Source organism: Periplaneta americana, chromosome 15 (genome assembly GCF_040183065.1).
Source record: "Periplaneta americana isolate PAMFEO1 chromosome 15, P.americana_PAMFEO1_priV1, whole genome shotgun sequence".
Lineage (NCBI taxonomy): Eukaryota > Metazoa > Arthropoda > Insecta > Blattodea > Blattidae > Periplaneta > Periplaneta americana.
In genome coordinates this window covers 40,582,304-40,603,900 of record NC_091131.1, presented here as the reverse complement: position 1 = coordinate 40,603,900, position 21,597 = coordinate 40,582,304, and the positions used below count along the sequence as shown (strand labels likewise).

The 21,597-nt window shown below is 34.0% G+C and overlaps 1 protein-coding gene and 1 long non-coding RNA gene across 3 annotated transcripts in view; both read left to right on the top strand.

The window, feature by feature from the left end:
• Window positions 1-3,309, top strand: part of Cap-D2 (CAP-D2 condensin subunit) — an 83,638-nt gene extending 80,329 nt beyond the window's left edge. For both annotated transcript variants that reach the window (XM_069846955.1, XM_069846956.1), the window contains exon 29: window positions 2,915-3,309. In XM_069846955.1, the coding sequence (XP_069703056.1) occupies window positions 2,915-3,162 (248 nt within the window). In that variant the 3' untranslated portion in view covers window positions 3,163-3,309. The remainder of the gene's footprint in view (window positions 1-2,914) is intronic.
• An 8,623-nt stretch (window positions 3,310-11,932) lies between these two features.
• LOC138714805 (uncharacterized) overlaps window positions 11,933-21,597 on the top strand; it is a 46,132-nt gene continuing 36,467 nt past the window's right edge. The window contains exon 1 of the long non-coding RNA XR_011336089.1: window positions 11,933-12,122. This is a non-coding gene — a long non-coding RNA (uncharacterized lncRNA). The remainder of the gene's footprint in view (window positions 12,123-21,597) is intronic.

Here is a 21,597-nt window from a genome sequence, read left to right as displayed (position 1 = left end):
TCCGCCTTCCAGGCGCCCCAACCTCAGAAGTGGGTTACAATTAAGCCACAGCCAGGAGAGAAGACCAGAAATGTCGAAAAGACAACCTGGTGGCATTGGAAAAAAAAAAAAAAAAAATATATATATATATATATATTGTTGTCAAACTTTGATAATGTGGGGGCCAGTTATACTACCTAATATAGTCAGTAATGGGTTGTTTTGCAGCTCAATATGTTTGCAGGGAACTTAATTGGATGTTGAGATACTTTATGATGAGAAAATTAAATAGTAACTGCAAGTATACAGTTTTTTGTGTTTTCCCACACGTTATTTTGGCACATATACCGTTTCCCTTGTCCAGTCCACAATTTGTTTCGAAAACGTGCTCTTAATCCAAAACACTCTAATATCAAAGCAACTTACTCAGATTAATTCTTTTGACAACCTTTTATTCATATAAAATAGTGTAATTTACGTAAAATCCAATACAGTGGTGCAGCACAAATTACTTTACTGTACTGTATTTTGTTTTTGAGTGACTTTCTCCTGTTTTACTGCTTAATAAACTTCTTGAATAGTTAAAGAAAATATTTTCACTATCACTAACGGAATCACTTCTGACTACTTGACTGACTGGAATCTTTTGCTTTGACTAAGAACCTATCCAATGACACCTGCTTTTGCCTCGTTTTGAGGATTTCGCGGAAATGTGACATTGTGTTGAGGTTAAATAGATTTATCGCATGCACTACTACAACCTACGAAATGGAACTATAAAAATTGGAGATTTATCCTTCGAAGAGGTGGAAAAATTCAAATATCTTGGAGCAACAGTAACAAATATAAATGACACTTGGGAGGAAATTAAACACAGACTAAATATGGGAAATGCCTGTTATTATTCGGTTGTGAAGCTTTTGTCATCTAGTCTTCTGTCAAAAAGTCTGAAAGTTAGAATTTATAAAACAGTTATATATTACTGGTTGTTCTGTATGGCTGTGAAACTTGGACTCTCACTTTGAGAGAGGAACAGAGATTAAGGGTGTTTGAGAATAAGGTTGTTAGAAAAACATTTGGGGCTAAGAGGGATGAAGTTACAGGAGAATGGAGAAAGTTACACAACGCAGAGCTGCACGCATTGTATACTTCACCTGACATAATTAGGAACATAAAATCCAGAGTTTGAGATGGGCAGGACATGTAGCACGTATGGGCAAATCCAGAAATGCATATAGAGTGTTAGTTGGGAAACCAGAGGGAAAAAGACCTTTAGGGAGGCCGAGACGTAGATGGGAAGATAATACAGTGAAACCTGTTCAAGACGGAAGTGACATGGTCCTAATTTTTTTTTCCGTTGTGGACAGGTTTCCGTGTTATTCAGGCGTGAAGTTAAAATGGTATATTTTATCATTTGCATAAATGAAAAACAAAATGGCATGCCGCAAATTGTAGGAATTACAAAATATTCTGTTTAACACTACTGACATTAAATCAGCTTCCTGTCACTTATTTAATTGGTGAATGATCTTGGTGAAAATCTCATTTCGTGTATAAATTGTATCGTAACTCACTCATTAAACACTATAAAGTTTATTACACTAAATTTAGTATCTAACACTATAATATAGTACTGTACTGTATATCACAGCACATTATTTAATAGGACTAGGAGCCTAGAAGCCTTGAATACTGGATTATCTAATTTCTTTGCCAGTTCAAGGGTTTTCTTTGCAGAATAGGTCCAGAAATTTGCGTGATCTATGAAAGGGCAAGAACAATCCACTCCCACAACTGTTCATTTATTTCTATGTAACCAGTTGTTTTCTCTTTCTTTTTATGTCACCATTATTGACCGCAAGCCACTCACTCATGATACGGCCTTTATTTCTGAAAGTGTTAAGTTACACCTGAGTTTGCCATTCATAAATTTCAACATTGTTTTCCATACACTTCGTTTCTCATTTTCCTCTATAACTTTTACTTCATCAATTAATGATAGTGCAACATTTTTACGCAACTTTTTTTTTATCACGAAATCGCTAATACACTTGCGTTCTACCCAGCTACGACAGTATACAGGAGTGAAGCATTGAACATCTTTGAAGGGACTCGTCTGCCTAGTCAATAGGGTAATAAAATTTATGACCACCAGGCCAACACACCCTCGCACCCTCAAAAATTTTACAAAGAAAACTTGTTTTTATTTTAGTGACCTATTAGTATTTCGTACATTCCTTGAAAGCACATACTGTTTCAAAATATAGTTTACATTAAAGTAGTTTGTCCAAAATATTATTTCCGTTTTGAACAGTAGCAGACAGTTTCCGTTTTATTCAGGAAAAATTACACATAATACATATGAATTTCGCCGGGACCAATAAATTGTTCCGAAATAGACAGGATTCCGGATTATTCAGGTTCTGATTTGAACAGGTTTCACTGTATTAAAATGGATTTGAGGGAGGTGGGATTTGATGATAGGGACTGGATTAATCTTACTCAGGATAGGAACCGATGGCGGGCTTATGTGAGGGCGGCAATGAACCTCCGGGTTCCTTAAAAGCCGGTAAGTAAGTAAGTAAGTACTACTACAACCTTATCAAGATAGTGAATTTGAACAAAATTTTGTACTGTTTCCTGCTTTTTACACATCTCTTTAATCTCCTTTGGAGCGAGGAATTTGTCTGCTCTTTTCTCCTCTTCTTCCTCAGACGAGATTCCCTTCATTGCCTCTTGCTGTTGCTCGCAAGCGAAATAAGCTGCATACAAATAGTGCTGCTCGAATTGCAAGACATCGCTTGTTTATCAAACAAAAATGTTTCGTAATTGTTCACTCGTTTTGCAGAACACTCGCAAACCAAGTTACTCATAATCCAAGGTTTTACTGTAGTTAAATTATATATCACTGTGTGTTGATACTTTATGTCTGCAGAAAAGTCAGACAGTTCTGACGAGGAGACAGCTGACAGTGAACTCATGTCTCCAGACCGTAAAAGACTCTGTAGTGAAAAGGGAAACAAGAGGAAATCTGTCAACAGCACACCGAAACCTAACACAGCGCCTCTTGCAAAAACCACTCCCAAGCAGAGACAGAAACCACAGACAAGAAGTACACCTCAGTCTGTAAATACACCTAGAACAAGGAGTGCAACTAAGCCCAGAACAAGAAGAAGCAAGTAGTATTTATATTTTATATTAATGGTTCTAAATTTTTGCAGACATATCTTTGCATCTTCAGGTATCAATCACTGCCATGATAATTTCGTATGTACTTTGATTTTAAATTTTGCTTAATTTTTAAATTTTAATTCAGAAATTGTTATGTTTTGGTTAATAAATAACAGCTAGAGAAAAGTAAAACTATATGAAAGTATTAATTATGTGCCAGTTTTTCATTCAACCTAATGCATTTCTGGAAGAATAATTAGTCTCATGTATATATTATGTACCAGCTACTATTATAACATCAAAAAATTTTAGGAGTATTTTTTTTCTTTTATGTACAAAAACAGCAAATGTTGAAAGTGCTTAGTACATTAAAATAGAAAAGCATGCAATACCTTGACACTTGTTAAATTTTAATTTTGCTCATTTTATAAAGGAATATTAGAACTATTATGTTTTTAAACATATAAATATCTGATGTATTTTTTATATATATATTTTTATATGTTTACATCTAAGCATCTTTCATACTAATTTATTCTTCAGAATTTAACGCGATTTGTTGTGTGGAGAAATAGGTAGGCACGAAAACAAAGATTTCAAGTTATATTTTAGTATTCGAATTTTGTAATTATAGTGTGTGCACTTCCCAACCAAGCAGTCTGAGCTTCGATTCCCAGTATGGGCAACAGAAGAAATTTATTTTCCATCTATGGAACTGGATTTGTTCTCTGTTTTGTAATTGTCCTATGTTTTTTTGTGCCTTTTTCTGAACAGCACATTCCATTACAAATGAGAAGTAATACAACATGCCTAGGGTTACTTTAAAATACATTATAAATCTATATTGTGTACTATTCTGTTGCTATTCTAGGCTAAGTATGGCTAATAATAATTATTAGTGTAGTTAATCTACAATTTGTAAATGCCAAGATTTGTTACTTCTTAATCTAACTTATTTTCCTATTCCTAACCTATGAAGTACTAAAATCTGTTTACATATTCTAGCATTTAAATATTTACAGTATTTACATATTTACTATTTTCCTTGATGAGCCTGTTTTCAAATAAATTATATCCTCAAATATTCTAACTTATTTACAAAATATACAGTAATTAACCTAATTATCTTATGATGTCTCTATGGTGATCCTGCATCATACCGTTCTCGTGACCAGAAAGGCCCACATTTTTTAGACATTGGTGTATAATCAAAAGAATCTCCCTCTCCTACCCACAGTTGTGTGTAAGTCTGATAAAAGGGGAGGGTGGACAGAGTAACAAATTTTTTTTTTTTTTTAATTAGCGGATAATTCTTATAGACATAAATTAAAGTAAACTCTGATTCTCTTTTAAGTCTCTTTCTTTCTTTAAGAGTTTGTTTTCGCCTTGTCATCACAGGTTCTGTCTCTAAGAAATTTAGTAGTTATACTTTCTGTTTTGAACATTTATTACTAATAAAATTATTTTTTAGTTTCATCTGTAGCGACTGATTTGTTGGTAATGAAATATACTTGGTATTTTTTTTGTACTTTTAAAGCAATATCTAGAAGTAAATCCAAATTGAAGGTTGGAAATCCTAACTCAGCAACATATTAATTTCGTGAAATGTTGTAATGTCAGAGGAAACATTTATGAACTCCAAAACATTTTAAAATTAATTGCATGTTTAACAAATAAAGCTTGTATGAGAGATGCTTAGAAATATATTCCTTTAATTAAAAATACTTTTTTTCTCTCTGTGTCGACTTCCGTGCCATATGTAGTAAGTTCAGTCAGCATTTGTTGTATTTTAGATGTAAAGAAATTTGGTTCATTTTTTATTTACGTACACAGACTGAGGCAAAGTATGTTCTGCTAATTGAGAACCATATCAGAGTGTTTTATATTTTATAATATTGTACAGCATTATTCTGAGATAAGAATACTTGTACCATCTGCCGTCGGACCACATTATGCATCATAATTTGATCTCTTAGGTTCTGATTTAAGAATTTATTGTTTCCAAAATAGTAATAAAAAAGTACAAGTCGCTGTTCAAGTGTCAATTCTACTTAATCATTAAAAATGTTACAGAGAATCTTAAAACATATTTTTTAAAATTTCTTATTACTCAATTTTAGCTTCAATTTATTGACTTATATATTAAAATTGTAATTTTTTGTATATAGTGGAAATGTAACCAGTGCATTTGTGTGGTAAGAAAATGTTAAAAAAAATATTTAAAAATATTGGTTGGTTATTTTAGTAAAAATGATGGGTTATATTGGAAAGTTCTTTATGAACTTCACTAACTGCCGCCTGAAATGGCAATATATATGCTAATTTAGTAAGGCATGAGTAGGTACACTGATTATATTGGAAAGGTTTCTTATAGTGGCGTGCTAATAAATTTTAAGCCATTTTTATGATTGTAAAAATGATTTGTAGATATCCATTATCCAGCACACACTCGAAATAATGATTGTCTGCTTCAAATAACAAGGTTTACATCTTTTGTAATATGTTCACTAAAATCCAGTGGAGTCGTTCACATGAAGCATTAGGAATTTCTGATTGCAGGTAATTTTATGGCTCAGCACATTGAATTTTTTGGCACTTCTTTCTTTTGTGCTAAATGGTGCAATGACTTTTTAGTGTATAATTGAGCACCATTTTTTATATTAAAAAAAAAACAATAATTTTTCTATCTAACTCAGATCGAATTTCACGAAATTTCACCACAAGTTGGTACAATGTTTCATCAGGAATTAATTTGAGAAATTACTACGAAATATTTTCTTCATGAAGATCTCTTCTTGCAAGTTTCACAAATAAAAGTTCATTATTTAAGGTTTTTATCTGAGTTTCACAACACAATTCTATTACTGCACTGTTTGCATTTGTTTTGTTTTCAAATTTGTACTACCACGTACTTGAAATATGTTGATTCTGCAACTGGTAAAAATGAAATTCTTGTAAAGTGACAAACCTCAGCTAGGGACACTGTTCTCAATCAGTTTGTAAAGAATTTTACTATATTTAAACAAATTAGTAATCTACTTTTATCTCCATATATACTCCATGGTAAAACCCTGTACTTTCTGAGGTCACTCGAACATTCGTCAATTGTTTCTCCAATACAAGTGAAATAGATTAGCAAAGTACAAATATAAGATGTTTTAGTGCTGTATATATTTTGTAAGGGTATATAACTTTTTTTTTTGTAGGATCATTTATCTTGTGTATTTATTGCCTTAATGTTGTTTGAGATGTTAAGATTTGTAAAGCAGACATTAAATATTGTATTGTTAAAGGATATCATATTTTGGTACTTTTATTAAATTGAGTAATTGTACAAAATGTTTTAGATGTGCAATAGAGATGGATTTGAGGTTTCCATTTATTGTTCCTGCCAGTTGGTAGGTCTTGAATGATCACTCAATTCTACCTCCTCATTCTTGACTCAGGTGCTGCACTTGTATTCAAGATTAAACAAAACATATAAATATGTATTTTACATATCAGGATATGCAGCTCAAAAATAATAACTTTATTTAGCAACTGAATTTTTGTTCGTTATAAGTTATATGTTTTGAAGAATATCTTTTCATTTGCTTTGGCACTTTGCTCAGGATTGCTGTTATTTTAAATTAAAAAGTAAGTACTAAAAATTGTGAAAATTAAAAAAAAAAATGAATGAACAGTTTGGAATTATACACACACTCACGTGAACAGTATATACAAAGTAGTTAATTTGCTTTGTTGGATGTTGTCGATCTAATTTGATAACATTTGAACGCTGTTCTCCAACTGACTTTCGTAGTTAGCAGTTTTCAAATTTGCTTTGAAAGTTATGCTATATTAGCATACTTATGAGTGTTTTCTGAAGATTCTATACCTTTCTTAAACTCATAAAGTGTTCTGTAACATTCCGAGTTGTTCTTCAACTTGAAACTGTGTTACAAATAATTATTTCTAATGTTAAAAAGGTGTCTATTTTTTTACTATCTCATCGCATAAATAATTGGTGTATACTCACGTTTACACATTATTTTTTATTAATGGTTGTATTAATGGGAACAAAATCTTAATAAATCAGAATAAAGTCTAGTTTTTCTGAACACAAAAATATGTATAGTCTCATTAAAATTCGTTTTAACATTTCTCTTGGAAGAGTTTTGTATACATCTCACAGTTTTTCATGAACCCAAGATTTTGGTTTCATATATCTGGAAGAAACTTGAACGAAATTTTAACTTTTGATTAATATTTTATATATATTGCATTAAGCAATAGCATACCAGAATGTTCATGTGAAATTTTAGTCAAGTTTTTTTTATTACTCGTTTCACACAATTGTCGGATTTGAATGCAATGGTTTGAAATAAATTCAGCTGATCTCAATACATATTATTATAACATATTGCGCTTTTCAAAGTATGATTATGAGTGTAATGATGGGTTAGATACATGCTTAAAGTTCACAGATATTGTACCATATGTTTCCCTTTTAAAGATATCTTTTTTGTATATTTGCATTACATTTAAGAAAGAAGATTAAATAAAAATGTAGACATAATTTCTGCATCATTTTTTTACAAATACACTTGCTAGTTTCGCTACTACTGATGATACACCAACATTTTCCTTGTTAGAATTATTATCGTAAAAATATTAGTTGGAAACAATCACAGTGTTGGTATGATTAATATATATATTAAATATATATAACACTTAAAGATAATAGGGGCAGGAAATGGATGCTACCATTTTTGGGGAAATAATGTATTTTCTTCAGGGAAAGGGTTAATAAATAAATAATGTGATTTTCGTTAGAGAGCATAAAAATTCCTTTTGATGGAGACTACATATTGTATTAATAATAGAAATTCTGTTGCAAGTAAGAATTTCAGATGTTTTATGATCTTTTCTTAAAAAAATAGTCATCTCATACTGTTTTCTGTGACATTTCATTAAAACAAATTCACAATTTTGATATCTTTGGTTGAACTTATCAGGTATATGTTAGTTGCATATACAGTCTTTCTTTTGCCAGTCATACCAATGTTGAATGAAATGTACTTCGAAAGTTTCATGAATTTATTTTGTTTAATTGCAAGTTTGTGTTGGTTTTCAGAATTCTTAGTATGAAATTTGAAACTCATTGCCATTGTAAAAAAAATGACATTTCTCGACCTTTATTTCTTCAAATTTTCTGTAAATTTTAAATTCCGTGTCAGTTACATTTAATTTTAAGAACACGAAAAGACCTCCAACATTGTCTTTGCTTCGTGTGCAAGCTTTTTGTCTCAGAATACTTGTTGTACTTATGCTGTATAATATATTGTAGTCCATTTGCGTTATTTATAGTTACTTCTATAATTTTGGTCCCTTATTTATTAGAATATTTAATTTTATCTTTAATGTCCATGCATGCATACATGGATGCTGTTACTTTTATTATAAAGTGAATATTCAAATGGACTACATTGTAATTTTGTAGATGACAGATTTTAATTATAACCACATTTTTTAAAAATATATGATCATTGAACAAAATAGTGTATTTTATTCAAGTTAATTTTAGTCTGAGACACTTATTTATTTGTCTTTGGATGATATCAACAAACCAACATGGGGATACATCAGTAAATCGCAACTCTGGAACTGATGCGAAAAAATAGAGGAAAATAGTACAGTAGAACTCCAGTTATCTGCCACCCTATTGACCGATTGCGGATTATTCAACTGTTTGCTGCAGGAAAAAATGTAAAGCTCTGTATATTATATTAGTACATATTTTTCCTAAAGAGGGTTATTACTAGATCTAGGAATTTTAGGTGCTGCGGCTTAGTTTTTTTTTTTTTTTTTTTTTTTTTTTTACTATTGAAATGCCCAAATTGACTTATCTTGCAAAGAAAACATAAAATAAACTCTCCCAACTGTTTTTGATTGCACATTTTTTTCAACACCAGCAACTTTTAGTACCTTTTGTCAGTGTCAGCATCTTTTAGTACGTTTTTCCCCCATTTCTATGGCTTCTTTGCTGCATTTTACTTACTGGCTTTTAAGGAACCCGGAGGTTCACTGCTGCCCTCACATAAGCCCGCCATTGGTCCCTATCCTGAGCAAGATTAATCCAGTCTCTATCATCATATCCCACCTCCCTCAAATCCATTTTAATATTATCCTCCCATCTACGTCTCGGCCTCCCTAAAGGTCTTTTTTCCTCCGGCCTCCCAACTAACACTCTATATGCATTTCTAGATTCGCCCATACGTGCTACATGCCCCGCCCATCTCAAACGTCTGGATTTAATGTTCCTAATTATGTCAGGTGAAGAATACAATGCGTGCAGTTCTGCGTTGTGTAACTTTTTCCATTCTCCTGTAACTTCATCCCTCTCAGCCCCAAATATTTTCCTAAGCACCTTATTCTCACACACCCTTAACCTATGTTCCTCTCTCAAAGTGAGAGTCCAAGTTTCACAACCATACAGAAGAACCGGTAATATAACTGTTTTATAAACTCTTTAAGATTTTTTGACAGCAGACTAGATGATAAAAGCTTCTCAACCGAGTAATAACAGGCATTTCCCATATTTATTCTGTGTTTAATTTCCTCCCGAGTATCATTTATATTTGTTACTGTTGCTCCAAGATATTTGAACTTCTCCATTTGTTCAAAAGATAAATTTCCAATTTTTATATTTCCATTTCGTACAATATTCTCATCACGAGACATAATCATATACTTTGTTGTCGTGCCAGAGAATCCGTCCCATTCCGAGGCTTATTTGAAGGATTCGTAACAAGCTGTTTTTTACAGTCATGGGTTTTTAGCCATACGCCCAACCCCCAAGCTGGAGGATCACCCCTCATCGGCTGTCCACGACTGCTTATTCAATATATTCACAGCTGCCCTCCATATCTGGAGGCCGTCTCCTCGATCCGCAACCTGAGGACGTGCCATGCCGTGGTGATAGGGACCCACAGTACATTTTACTCCTATAAAAATTAAACAAGGAAAACCGAACGCGTGCGGCTTGACAAGTGCTTCTACCTACTGTTAAATACATTATTCAGGCACCTTAATATACTATTCTTCTGTTGATATTATTTTTAATAAATGAACAAATCTACTTTCTGAATGTTTTTAAATCAATTTTAGTGTGGTACCACATTACCTTCACTTCAGTCTTGTTTGGCAAAAGCTCTCAACTGCCGAATTTTTCTCCGTTCCATTACTCTTTCATCGTATGATGATGCAGAATATCTGCATGGAAATATCATATGTACTTCGGTACATTAAAATAATATAACCAGAGTGTTGTTGACGTTTTGGACTTTTCCCTATATCGTGTTCTTCAGATCATGGATATAATGCTGTCTAGTTTGAAACGACCTTTCTTTGAGCTTTGAAGGATTCCTACTAAATACTGTGTAGTGGTAAAGACTTGTAATGTTCCCACGAGTAATTGTTTTCGTTCCAACAATCCTGTTTTATTGAAACGAAATGCCATCCTTGTGTAATGCATCTCTAAATAATGTCTGTAACATTTGCTGATTCCTTTTACTATTCACTATAATAATTCTCATTTTCATCTTTAAAAAAAGCAGGGACCAATGATGACTAGCATCGGCCTGGGTAGTGAAGTCTATAATAGCGCTGGCCTTCTGTGCTCGAGATTGCAGGTTCGATTCCGGCCCAGGTCGATGGCATTTAAGTGTGCGTAAATGCGACAGGCGACAAATATCTTATGGTTCGCATGGTGGAAACCAGTAGTGCAATGAAAGTGCTGCTTATAAATAAGAAAATAAAACATGCACTGACAGAAGAGAATGCAGCAGATGCATTCTAGAGAAAAAGGATGAAAGTAAACTATTCTATTATATTAATATTATAAGCAATTTTTTAATAAAAAAAGTTTTGCTCTGAATCTGGGATACACAAGTGCCTAGAATACGTCACCAGTTTAGGAAATGAAACTACAGTTGTGTTGATTTGAACGTTTTATTGTTGTTTCGGTTCACAAATTTTTCACCACTGTTCACTCAAAGTTTATCGTATGTTTTATTATCACTTCTATATTAGAGAACTCGCGATTACAAATCAGACGAGTGGTCGCACAGGTCTGTAGCTGCTCTCGATGCCGAGATATTACTAAAAGGCCGCACAGCACGACTAATTTTATACGCAGTTTCGGCGCTCTCATGCCCGTAGCGAGGGGAGGTGACGTGATTGAGCGTGGCTGTACAAGTTACATTTTTAAATGGTCTTAACTATTAACATCATTAGCACTCGAGTGTGGCTCAGTCTTGTTACAGTAAGCATTTGAAATTCTGCCACTTCCCCCCCCCCCCGCAGATCGCGGAAAGAGTGCCAGTATTCAGTACGGGGAAAGACGTATCAGTATTCTACGCAAAAAATAAATAACGGATATATACAAAATATAATCTTCACTTGTCTATCTTGCTTCTTTAAGCTGTATAAATGTGAATACAATATCTAATCTGTGATCTGCTATCTTTTCACAGTCTAGTATATACAGTTACGAAGCTCTACGTAGTAAATATGCATCCATAGATAGTTGCTAACCACTAGGATCGCTACGATCGCCTCATTACAGACAATGCGAAATAGTACCTGCACAGTCTGTTGTTCCTAGTACCTTAACAACTCAACCTTCGTGACTGTATATACTGGACTGTGATCTTTTGTTGGTTTTTATTCTTTGCCTCGAATTTAAATCGAAAGATTAATTGATTGTCTTTTGTCAATTTTAAAATAGCAATATGTCGGCGCAAGATGAAGTTTGTGTTAATTTGTAGTGAATTTCTTTACGAAGTAACTTTTGCGTTTGTAAAGCAATATCTTCGAATTAAACACTTAGTGCACTGTCAGTGAAATTCTTCATACAAGGTGTAAACTTAATGGGAACAAGAACAACGATCGTCTTCATGCCTGGAACTGCAACTTCCTCAGACAGAAAGGTATGTTTAATTTGGCAAATGTTATTTATAATTGATTGAAGATTAAAACTGTCTGCGCCACTAGAAAACATTCCTGAAATATCGCTAGCGTTTATAGCATGGAGTAGTGGAGATTAGATGTGATGACTAAAAGCTGTGTCGTCACCCAACCCGCCCAATACATAGATACCTTACTTATAAAGGTACCAAATTGGTCGCGCGTGAAGGAAGAAGATCGACATACTTCTTTAATGTGACGTAATATAAGCAAGGAAATGGTGCTTTTTTTTTTTCAGAGTTACAAACAGTAGAGAAATGCCTTATTAACTTCACTTAATCACAACGAAGGCCATGTTTTTAGCGCGATGTGTGATTGGAAGAATTCATTCATAGTGTTTTGCCCAAGGGCAGGTCTTTCATTGCAAACTCAGCATTCTCCAGTCTTTCCTATTTTCTGCCTTCCTCTTTGTCCCTTCATATGATCCACATATCTTAATGTCGTCTGTCATCTGATTTCTTCTGCCCCGAACTTTTCTCCCGTTCACCATTATGGATGGATATTACTGCACATGGGAGTAGGAACTGGCCAACCTACCCCATTATGTCCTGGCTCAGTTGCCTCATGAGTGATGCCTTATTGGTGTCACTTATGAGGTTCAGACTTGTCTTCGGACAGTTGACTAAACTACAATACTGTACACCAAAACTAACCTAATCTAACCTAATACTAATCTCGAATCTAACGTCACTAATCTCTAATGTAGGTCCTATAGTAACACTCGTCACGTTTAGTATCATTTTATTTTGAGATGTTGCTCTCCCTGGTAGACGCCGGGTCGGAAGCGATGTAGTGGAAGAAGCGGGAAGCACCGCATGATCATGGATAAATTATATATTTATCCATGGCATGATGCTCAGTAGAAGACAATATGGCGATTTGCCGAAACCACTGCTTATAATTTTTAAATTTAATTCCTTAGCAACTGCTGACTCAACCCATTATCTCCTGGCTTATTTGTCTCATGAGTGATACCTTATTGGTGTCACGAAGTTTAAACATGTCTTCAGACAGTTGACTAAACAACAAGTGTAATAATAATAATAATAATAATAATAATAATAATAATAATAATAATAATAATAATAATGAGTTTTCTATTACACGAGACACTGAAGGTTTTTTGACGAAAAAAAAATTAAAAATTATCTAATTTTCAGAGGGAAGATAGTTTGGAATGTAAAGATTTCAAAACTCACTAGAAAATGGCAAAAAGTTGGAAATATTGATTGGTGTAGGTAACCTAAAAGTGATTATTTAACACGTGAAATAAAGATGTAGAACACTTCAAAACGAACACGAAATGCATATTTCACTTCTCTTAATAAATATGCAAGGCATACCAAAGTCTAATCTAACCTAACTTGTCACAGATTCGTATGTGCAAGGCATACCAGAAGCCTAACCAAACCTAACCCAACCTGTCACATATTTCTACACCGTAGAACTTTAAAAAATGCAAGTTGTCAGTTTGTGTCGCGTGCTATAGAAAAGCCATAGATAATAATAATAATAATAATAATAATAATAATAAAAATAATCATATTTATTGTTTGTTTTATAAGCTTCTTGCCCGAATTTTAAAACACATTTTTTGTCCGCAAATGCGTATTTTCATTCTCAATCCAATTTCAAGTAGGCTTATACAATATTCTGACACATTATTTGTTGAAATAATTATAATTTCTCTATATGAACTTCAAATAAGTTACATGCCACTCTACTTAAAATAATTTAAAAAACATAAAATAAGCAAATCTGTACTAACCTAGCTCATCTACACTAACCTAACCTAACCTAACCTAATCTAATCTAACATAACCTAACTTGACCTAATCTAACCTAACGGCCCCTCAAACCCGTGTAGATTAACATAACTTAGAAAAAATATATTAATTTAAATAAATTACCTTTCCTTATAACTACAACATATGTTCAGATATATATTAACACAAATGCGGAGACATAACAAATCTGTTCGACACAGAAATTAGTAGCCTACATAGGCCTATAAGCTATTATCCTCTGATTGAGGTTCTGTCTGGTATGCACATCTATTATCAAGCAGTACATCTCACTTGACGATGTGTGTCAGAGGAAGAACAATTGTTTGTATGCATCTGAAGTCTGACTAGTGTAATATTATGTAGACAGTCGGCGATGTTTGCAATGGAGGGAGAAAGGAACTGGCCACCCTACCCTATTATCTCCTGGCCTAGTTGCCTCATAAGTGGTGTCTTCTTGGTATCACTTGTGAGGTTCAGACCTGTCTGCGGACAGTTGACTAAACAACAAAATATAACGTATTTTTCATACCTTTTTACTCGATATAAACCAAGTATTATTATTATTATTATTATTATTATTATTATTATTACTACTACTACTACTACTACTACTACTACTACTTTCATCGCAACTTTAGTAGTAATATAGTAGTTGATGGCGGGAAATACGTTTCTACACTTATCAATCCGGAATATGTATTATATGTCTTTCTTGTGTTAAATTCTATCGTATTCTATTTAACACAAGAAATACATATAATACATATTCCGAAGTGATATAGTGTTAAAAGTTGTGTAATAAAGATGTACTTATCAATCCCTTCATCTAACCCACCCTAACCTTGTCACTCTTCGACTCACCTGTCCAGGGTAAATAATTATCGTCTTGGTAATTAATAATTATGCAGTAAGCATCGGCCAGACCACCGTCATCCTGAAATTGAGGTTAGAACCCATACTTTCCATTAGACTGTAAAGAGGCTGACAATATGTCAATCATAAGAGAACGTTGACAATTTAATTAAATTATCTATATATGTAATGCTTTTGTCATCTAGTCTGGTGTCAAAAAATATGAAAGTTAGAATTTTTAAACAGTTATATTACCGGTTGCTCTGTATGGTTGTGAAACTTGGACTCTCACTTTGAGGAACAGAGATTAAAGGTGTTTGAGAATACGGTTCTTGGGAGAATATTTGGGGCTAAGAGGGATGAAGTTACAGGAGAATGGAGAAAGTTACACAACGCATTGTATTCTTCACCTGACATAATTAGGAACATTAAATCCAGACGTTTGAGATGGGCAGGGCATGTAGCACATATGGGCGAATCCAGAAATGCATATAGAGTGTTAATTGGGAGGCCGTAGGGAAATAGACCTTTGAGGAGACCGAGACGTAGATGGGAGGATAATATTAAAATTGATTTGAGAGAGGTGGATATGTTGATAGAGACTGGATTAATGTTGCTCAGAATAGGGACCGATGAGAGGGCTGCAGTGAACCTGCGGGTTCCTTAAAAGCCATTAAAAGTAAGTATATGTAATGCAAGTGCCCTGACCAATAATTACTCTCATGTTTGATGCTTACTACATAATTACCCTCGTGTTTATGCACGCGTAATATTACCTATTGTACTTTTGGTCCAGGGAAAATACTCGTTTGTAATCATAGGCAGTTTAACAGTGTTGCCATCTTTTAAATGAAGGGATAGAAATAATATTGGGCTTAGAGAATTTCATTAGGGGCAGCTTTTATAACCTGAAACTTCAGCTGGGTTACAATGAAAAATGACCTGTATTCTTATTGTATTTGTTCATTTTTATGTCCACCATAGTAAGAAAAGTTATATTTGCAGTAGGCCTATACAATAGCATTAACAGCGCCTACATATCTACAAAGAAAATATAGGTATCTAAACATTTATTGAATCTATGAAGTTCATCTATTATTGTCTGGGTTACTTATCCCTTTTATTATTATATAAGCCGTAGTGTGTATTGATCACTGCATAAAACGTTACGTTTTTGTAAATAATTAACTAGTCTGTTTAATGCATTTTCTAGAATTATAGACAAGTTTGATATAAGTGAAATGGGTCTACAATTTACTATTCTTGTTGTTTTTATCTCCCCAACCTAGGGATTGCATGACCTTGAAGTTGGTGGTTGGGCTCGAGTGTTCTAATGAGTTACATGGCTATGCTGGCGGTAGCATAGCTACTGGCAGGGCCTCCCATGCCAGACAGGCATATAATGAAGGACCAGACTAAGAAGCAATCCACTTTCTACTCCTCATAATTGAGAGAGTAACCGCTGCCTTGCGGGGTGGAGGGATCCACAAAGGCTAAGGGAGCACACCCTAACAGAAAAGCAAGGGAAGGCCACCCTAAAACCACTCTACATTGGGCTAATCACCCATGTAGAGGTAAATCTGATTCAGAGAAACCAAGGTAACCTCGGACCGGGCGGATCATCCAGACGACGACCGGAATGGAAAGAGATGAAGAGAATGTGTAGAGACCGGGAAAAATGGATGAAATGGACGGAGAGAGGCGAACCCGACGCTTAGCAGCAGAAGGGACTGAAGAAGAAGAAGTTTTTATCTCCTTGATTTACCAAATTAGAATGACTATTGTATTCTTTAAATTATTTGGATAAATACCTTAAGATAAACGTATTTCTAGATTAAAAATTGAGATTAAGAGAAATTAAATATAAACGTACAAAGCAAGAAAACCAGACTTTTTTTTGACAATATATTATTTGGTTATACTTCTGAGTCATACCAAAAAACGTCTTTGAAAAGGTACCATGTTTTTAAATTCATCAATGATTTCCTCTGCACTGATGGATGGAAAGCAGTCTGATTAGCAGAGGGTGAAAAGTCAAGTTTGTCCGAAAATGCACGAGCTATACGAATGCAGTCCGGAGTTAGCCTTCAAATATAGATTTAACAAAAAAAAAAAAAAGAAAAAGTTATTGACGGAATGTTTTTGTTTGAGTTTGGCACATTTTCGAGGTGTTTCTGACAAAGGTACGTATTCGGTCCACACGTTCACCCAGATGACTCCGCTTAGGTTGGAATCAGGATTGCCAGACGTCCTGGATTTTCAAAGATTGTTATGGATTTTAATGGTAGTTCCTGTGTCCTACAGTTCGGGACGAATATAACTCAATTAAAGAATTTTGAATTGGAAGAGGAGAAGTGGGAGGATAAATTTAAAAGGTACGCAAAACGCGTCCTCGCAAAGGTTTCGGGGCTGAAAGAAACTGAATATGTGAGCTCCAAGCCTGTTGACCACTTGTCTCACTCCGGGTTACGCTGCTCCACTGAAGGAGCTCTAGAAAATTTGAAAATTGAACATTTGAATTTAAGGGGAGGCAGAGGTGAAATTTTCGAACAAAACTGAAGAAAAAATGAAAATTTAGTTTTTTCCATTTTTATTATATTTATTTTCATATTCCGATGTTAGTTTTTGATTTTGTGCCCTTATAAGTATGAAATTAAAACAAAGGTAACTGTATTATTATATTATTCCCATAATAAACTAATACTTATCATTATTTATATACCTTCTCTGAACATATAAATAAAAAGAAATATTGAAAATTTCTTACAATATGGTGCATGGAGCATTTTATATCAAACGATATAAAGTTTTATAAAATTATTAATATTTACCGAACTATTGCACTTAGAAAGTTGAAACTTGGTATGTCCATTACTAATAACATACTTAGTATCCATGATCAATTTCAAACAAATCGGATAAATTTTGTGGATTTTGAAATATTCACCTCTGCCTCCCCTTAAGAGAAAGAAGAAATAGAAACATAGTTCAATGGACAAGGCGAAGCCTGCGGAATTGATTGACTGGTACGTTTTTGCGTTCAGATTCTGTCGCATTATTTCGGAATCACTCTGTGCATAGGCCTGCACGTTCATTATTATAGTGACGTTATTTCGAGTCGCTGAGGCGTTCGTCGATGGCATCGTGCCTCATCAAGTCGTCGTTAAAGTCATCAGCAATCCTTCGGTGCTCATCCGACTCATCTCATTAGAAGGCTGATGGTTATAGTTGTACGGTTCGTGATTGGCTGCCTCGAGTTTAATTACCAGACGACAGTGACGCGTTAATTTTGCTTTCGTACGAGACGTTATTGATAACAGGGTATGTTCTTGTGAAAATGTTAATAAACCTTTGAGGAACCAGACATTTCTCCTGGAAGTAGAAACACCATTCTTTCTTTTAATTAAAAAAGAAGAAAGTAGATACTTAAATACCTCTAACTTTATTATCTTTAACTACTACTAAAGAATCTCAACCTGGTGTTAAAATGTTAATACATAAATGTAAGTGAACGATTTCCTGCGAGAGGCGCAATAGAATAGCTAATTCACAAACGCACGAGTTTCAGAGTTTTTCAAAATGAAAAGGGTGGTTTCTGTGGATTTTTTTTGTCTTGGACATGTGCCCTTTCTAAACTAAACACAGGAACAATGAGAATTCAAAAAGTGGACTTATTACAAATCAATGCTTTAATGAATAATTGTACAAAATAGTGATACACATGGAAATATGCCTCTTACTTTCACTTTTGGCATTAAAAACTTTACTCTGCATTACCCTGTGTTGTAGTTGGCCAATTCACAATGGTATCATAGAAAGATTTTGCCTCTTCACTTACATATTTCAGAACTACAGTATTTTGATGTATTCAATTTTTTTTTCATTAATAGGATTTTTTTCTTCAATAGCTCGTTCATTCGGAAAAGTGATACGTATTGTATTGCATTAGATGAAACGTACTTTGATCCAGCACATTGATATCAGTGCTTTCTGTAACATTTCCTTTGTCCATTTCAAAGTAGTGTAGCTCGGATATTTTAAAAAACCTTTCTCTTTTTCTTATTTTTGATTGACATTGTTTTATTTGAAATTCTGAAATACTGAGGACACAGTTATCAAAATTCAATATGATGTTACTGTCTGCTAATGACACTGTTTCAATTTTACCTCTTAAGTCCTCTTTCATCAGTGTTTCATACTCTTCTGGGGTGTATACTTTGTCTTTTTTTAACTCCAAAAGTACAGTTATGTGCCCTTTCTCAAATAAACATATTTATCTAACCTCCATAGAAACAATCGGAGTCGAGTTAGAAATGTGCCCTTTTCTGAACTTAATGCGCCTACTTCAATAGAGCATATTAGTGAAACATCAATTTCCACAAAAGTGTGACTTGTGTCCTTTCTAATATGTTCTTCCTCTGACACATATCGTCAAGTGGGAATGTTATTATTTTTCTGCTCCCTGATTCTGATATTACTTACTTACTTCCAAATGGCTTTTAAGGAAACCCACAAGTTCATTGTCACCCTCATATAAGCCCGCCATCGGTCCCTATCCTGTGCAAGATTAATCCAGTCTCTATCATCATATCCCACCTCCCTCAAATCCATTTTAATATTATCCTCCCATCTACTTCTCGGCCTCCCCAAAGGTCTTTTTCCCTATGGCCTCCCAACTAACACTACAGACGTGGACAAATTATTAACAAAATGGACGATTTTTATGATAATTCTGTTTACAAAATTTGACTTTTCAATTTAGACTACATTTGACAATTTTGGATATTTCCATCATTACAGTAGACAGAAATATGCAAAAATGTCAACTGTAGTTTAAATTGAAGAGTCAAGTTTTGTAAAAATATATAATAAAAGTCTTCAATTTTGCTAATAATTTGTAAATTAGCAAAATTGTCAACTGCATTGAAGAGTCAAATTTTGTAAAAATATAAAACAAAAATCTTCAGTTTTGCTAATAATTTTGAAATATTCAAAATGTCAACTGTAGTATAAATTGAAGAATCGAATTTTGTAAAAATATACAACAAAAACCTTCAGTTTTGCTAATAATTTGTAAATATGCAAAAATATCAACTGTAGTCCAAATTGAGGAGTTAAATTTGAAAAATATACAATACAAATCTTCAATTTTGCTAATAATTTGTAAATACACAAAAATGTCAACTGTAGTCTAAATTGAAGAATCATATTTTGTAAAAATATATAATAAAAATCTTAAATTTTGCTAATAATTTGTCCACGTCTGTATATGCATTTCGGGATTCGCCCATACGTGTTATACACGTATGCCCTGCTCATCTCAAACGTCTGGATTTAATGTTCCTAATTATGTCAGGTCAAGCAACACAATGCATACAGTTCTGCGGTCCTAGTATTAGAATTTTAAATTTTAGTTTTTAAAACAACATATATTTGTGAATTATGTATAATTTGTAATGCTCCGTTGTAATATTGAGTTTATGGGCTATGTACCTATATATGATGTATGAATATCAAATAAAATATACTATGGTACAATGTTGAAGGAAGTAGGTCTACATATTGCATTATATTATTTTAATTTGAGTATAGACTTTGATGCAATAATCGGTATTGCCTTATATCCTCTGTCAATAGTTTACTTATACATTGGTTCTGATAAAATTACATACGGAATATGTATGGTAAGACTTTCCTGTGTTAAATTTCAACGTACCTCGTTTACATGTTTCGACCTATTTATGGGTCATCTTCAGATGGTTCAGCTAATATACTCGTACATATTAAGTCGTTAAAATGATACTCGGCCATCGCTGATGAAAAGAAAGAAATGGAAGTCATTGTTCAATACTCGCCACGGTTGTTAACACACTTCTCCCACTGTGACACCAGATGACGGATACCGACGTCATATCTTGTGGCCTGGAGATGAACCAGTGTTCAGCAGCATTTTGCACCGCTTCATCCCACGGAAATGTGGTTTCCTTTAGGCTTTTCTTCAAATCTCCAGAAAGACTGAAATCGCATGGAGATAAGTCTGGGCTGTACGGAGGATGTGGTAGTGTTTCCAAGCGAAAAATTTGCAACTTGTTCCTTGTTGATCATTTCTCCACGCTCCAGAAATTATACTAGGAATGGGCCCCGATAATCGAAAATAGAATCGATAACATGACTTTCTCTGCATTTCCTTGCAACTTAAGCTTTTTTAGAACGAGATCCGGCGTGTTACGATTCCATGCTAGACTGATGGGAGTGAGGCTTAAAATGATGTTATCAGGACTCGTCGTTTGTCACAATGCGATGCAAGAACTGGTCTTCTTCCTCCTAGTATCGTCCGAGGTTCTATTGGCAGATTCTTCTACGTTTGCTTTTTGCTCAGCAGTTAAATGTGTGGCACCCATTGCGTGTAAACTTTGCGAAATTACATAAGTTTGTAAAGAATCTTATGGATCCTTCCCTGGCCGATATTCAGTAATAAACTAAGTTAGATTATTGCCATTATCCTGTTGTCTAGGACAAGAGCATCAACATGTAGAGTGTGATAACCTTGAGAACTTACCGTGATCATGGATTGTCCTGTAGAGATGTTCGGCCGCGAACATGAATTCTTTACAGCTGATATCCCTAGGCATGTCTCTCAATATACTGCAACTGATCTGCGATGGATTTCAGCAGTTGTACGTCTTTTTGCAGTTAAAAACGAATTACAGCACGCTCTGAGTTGTTGGAAAGGAACTCTAGCTAAATGATTATAGTATCTGTGGTAGAAAATTTGGCAGATTAAGGGTTTTATCTAAGG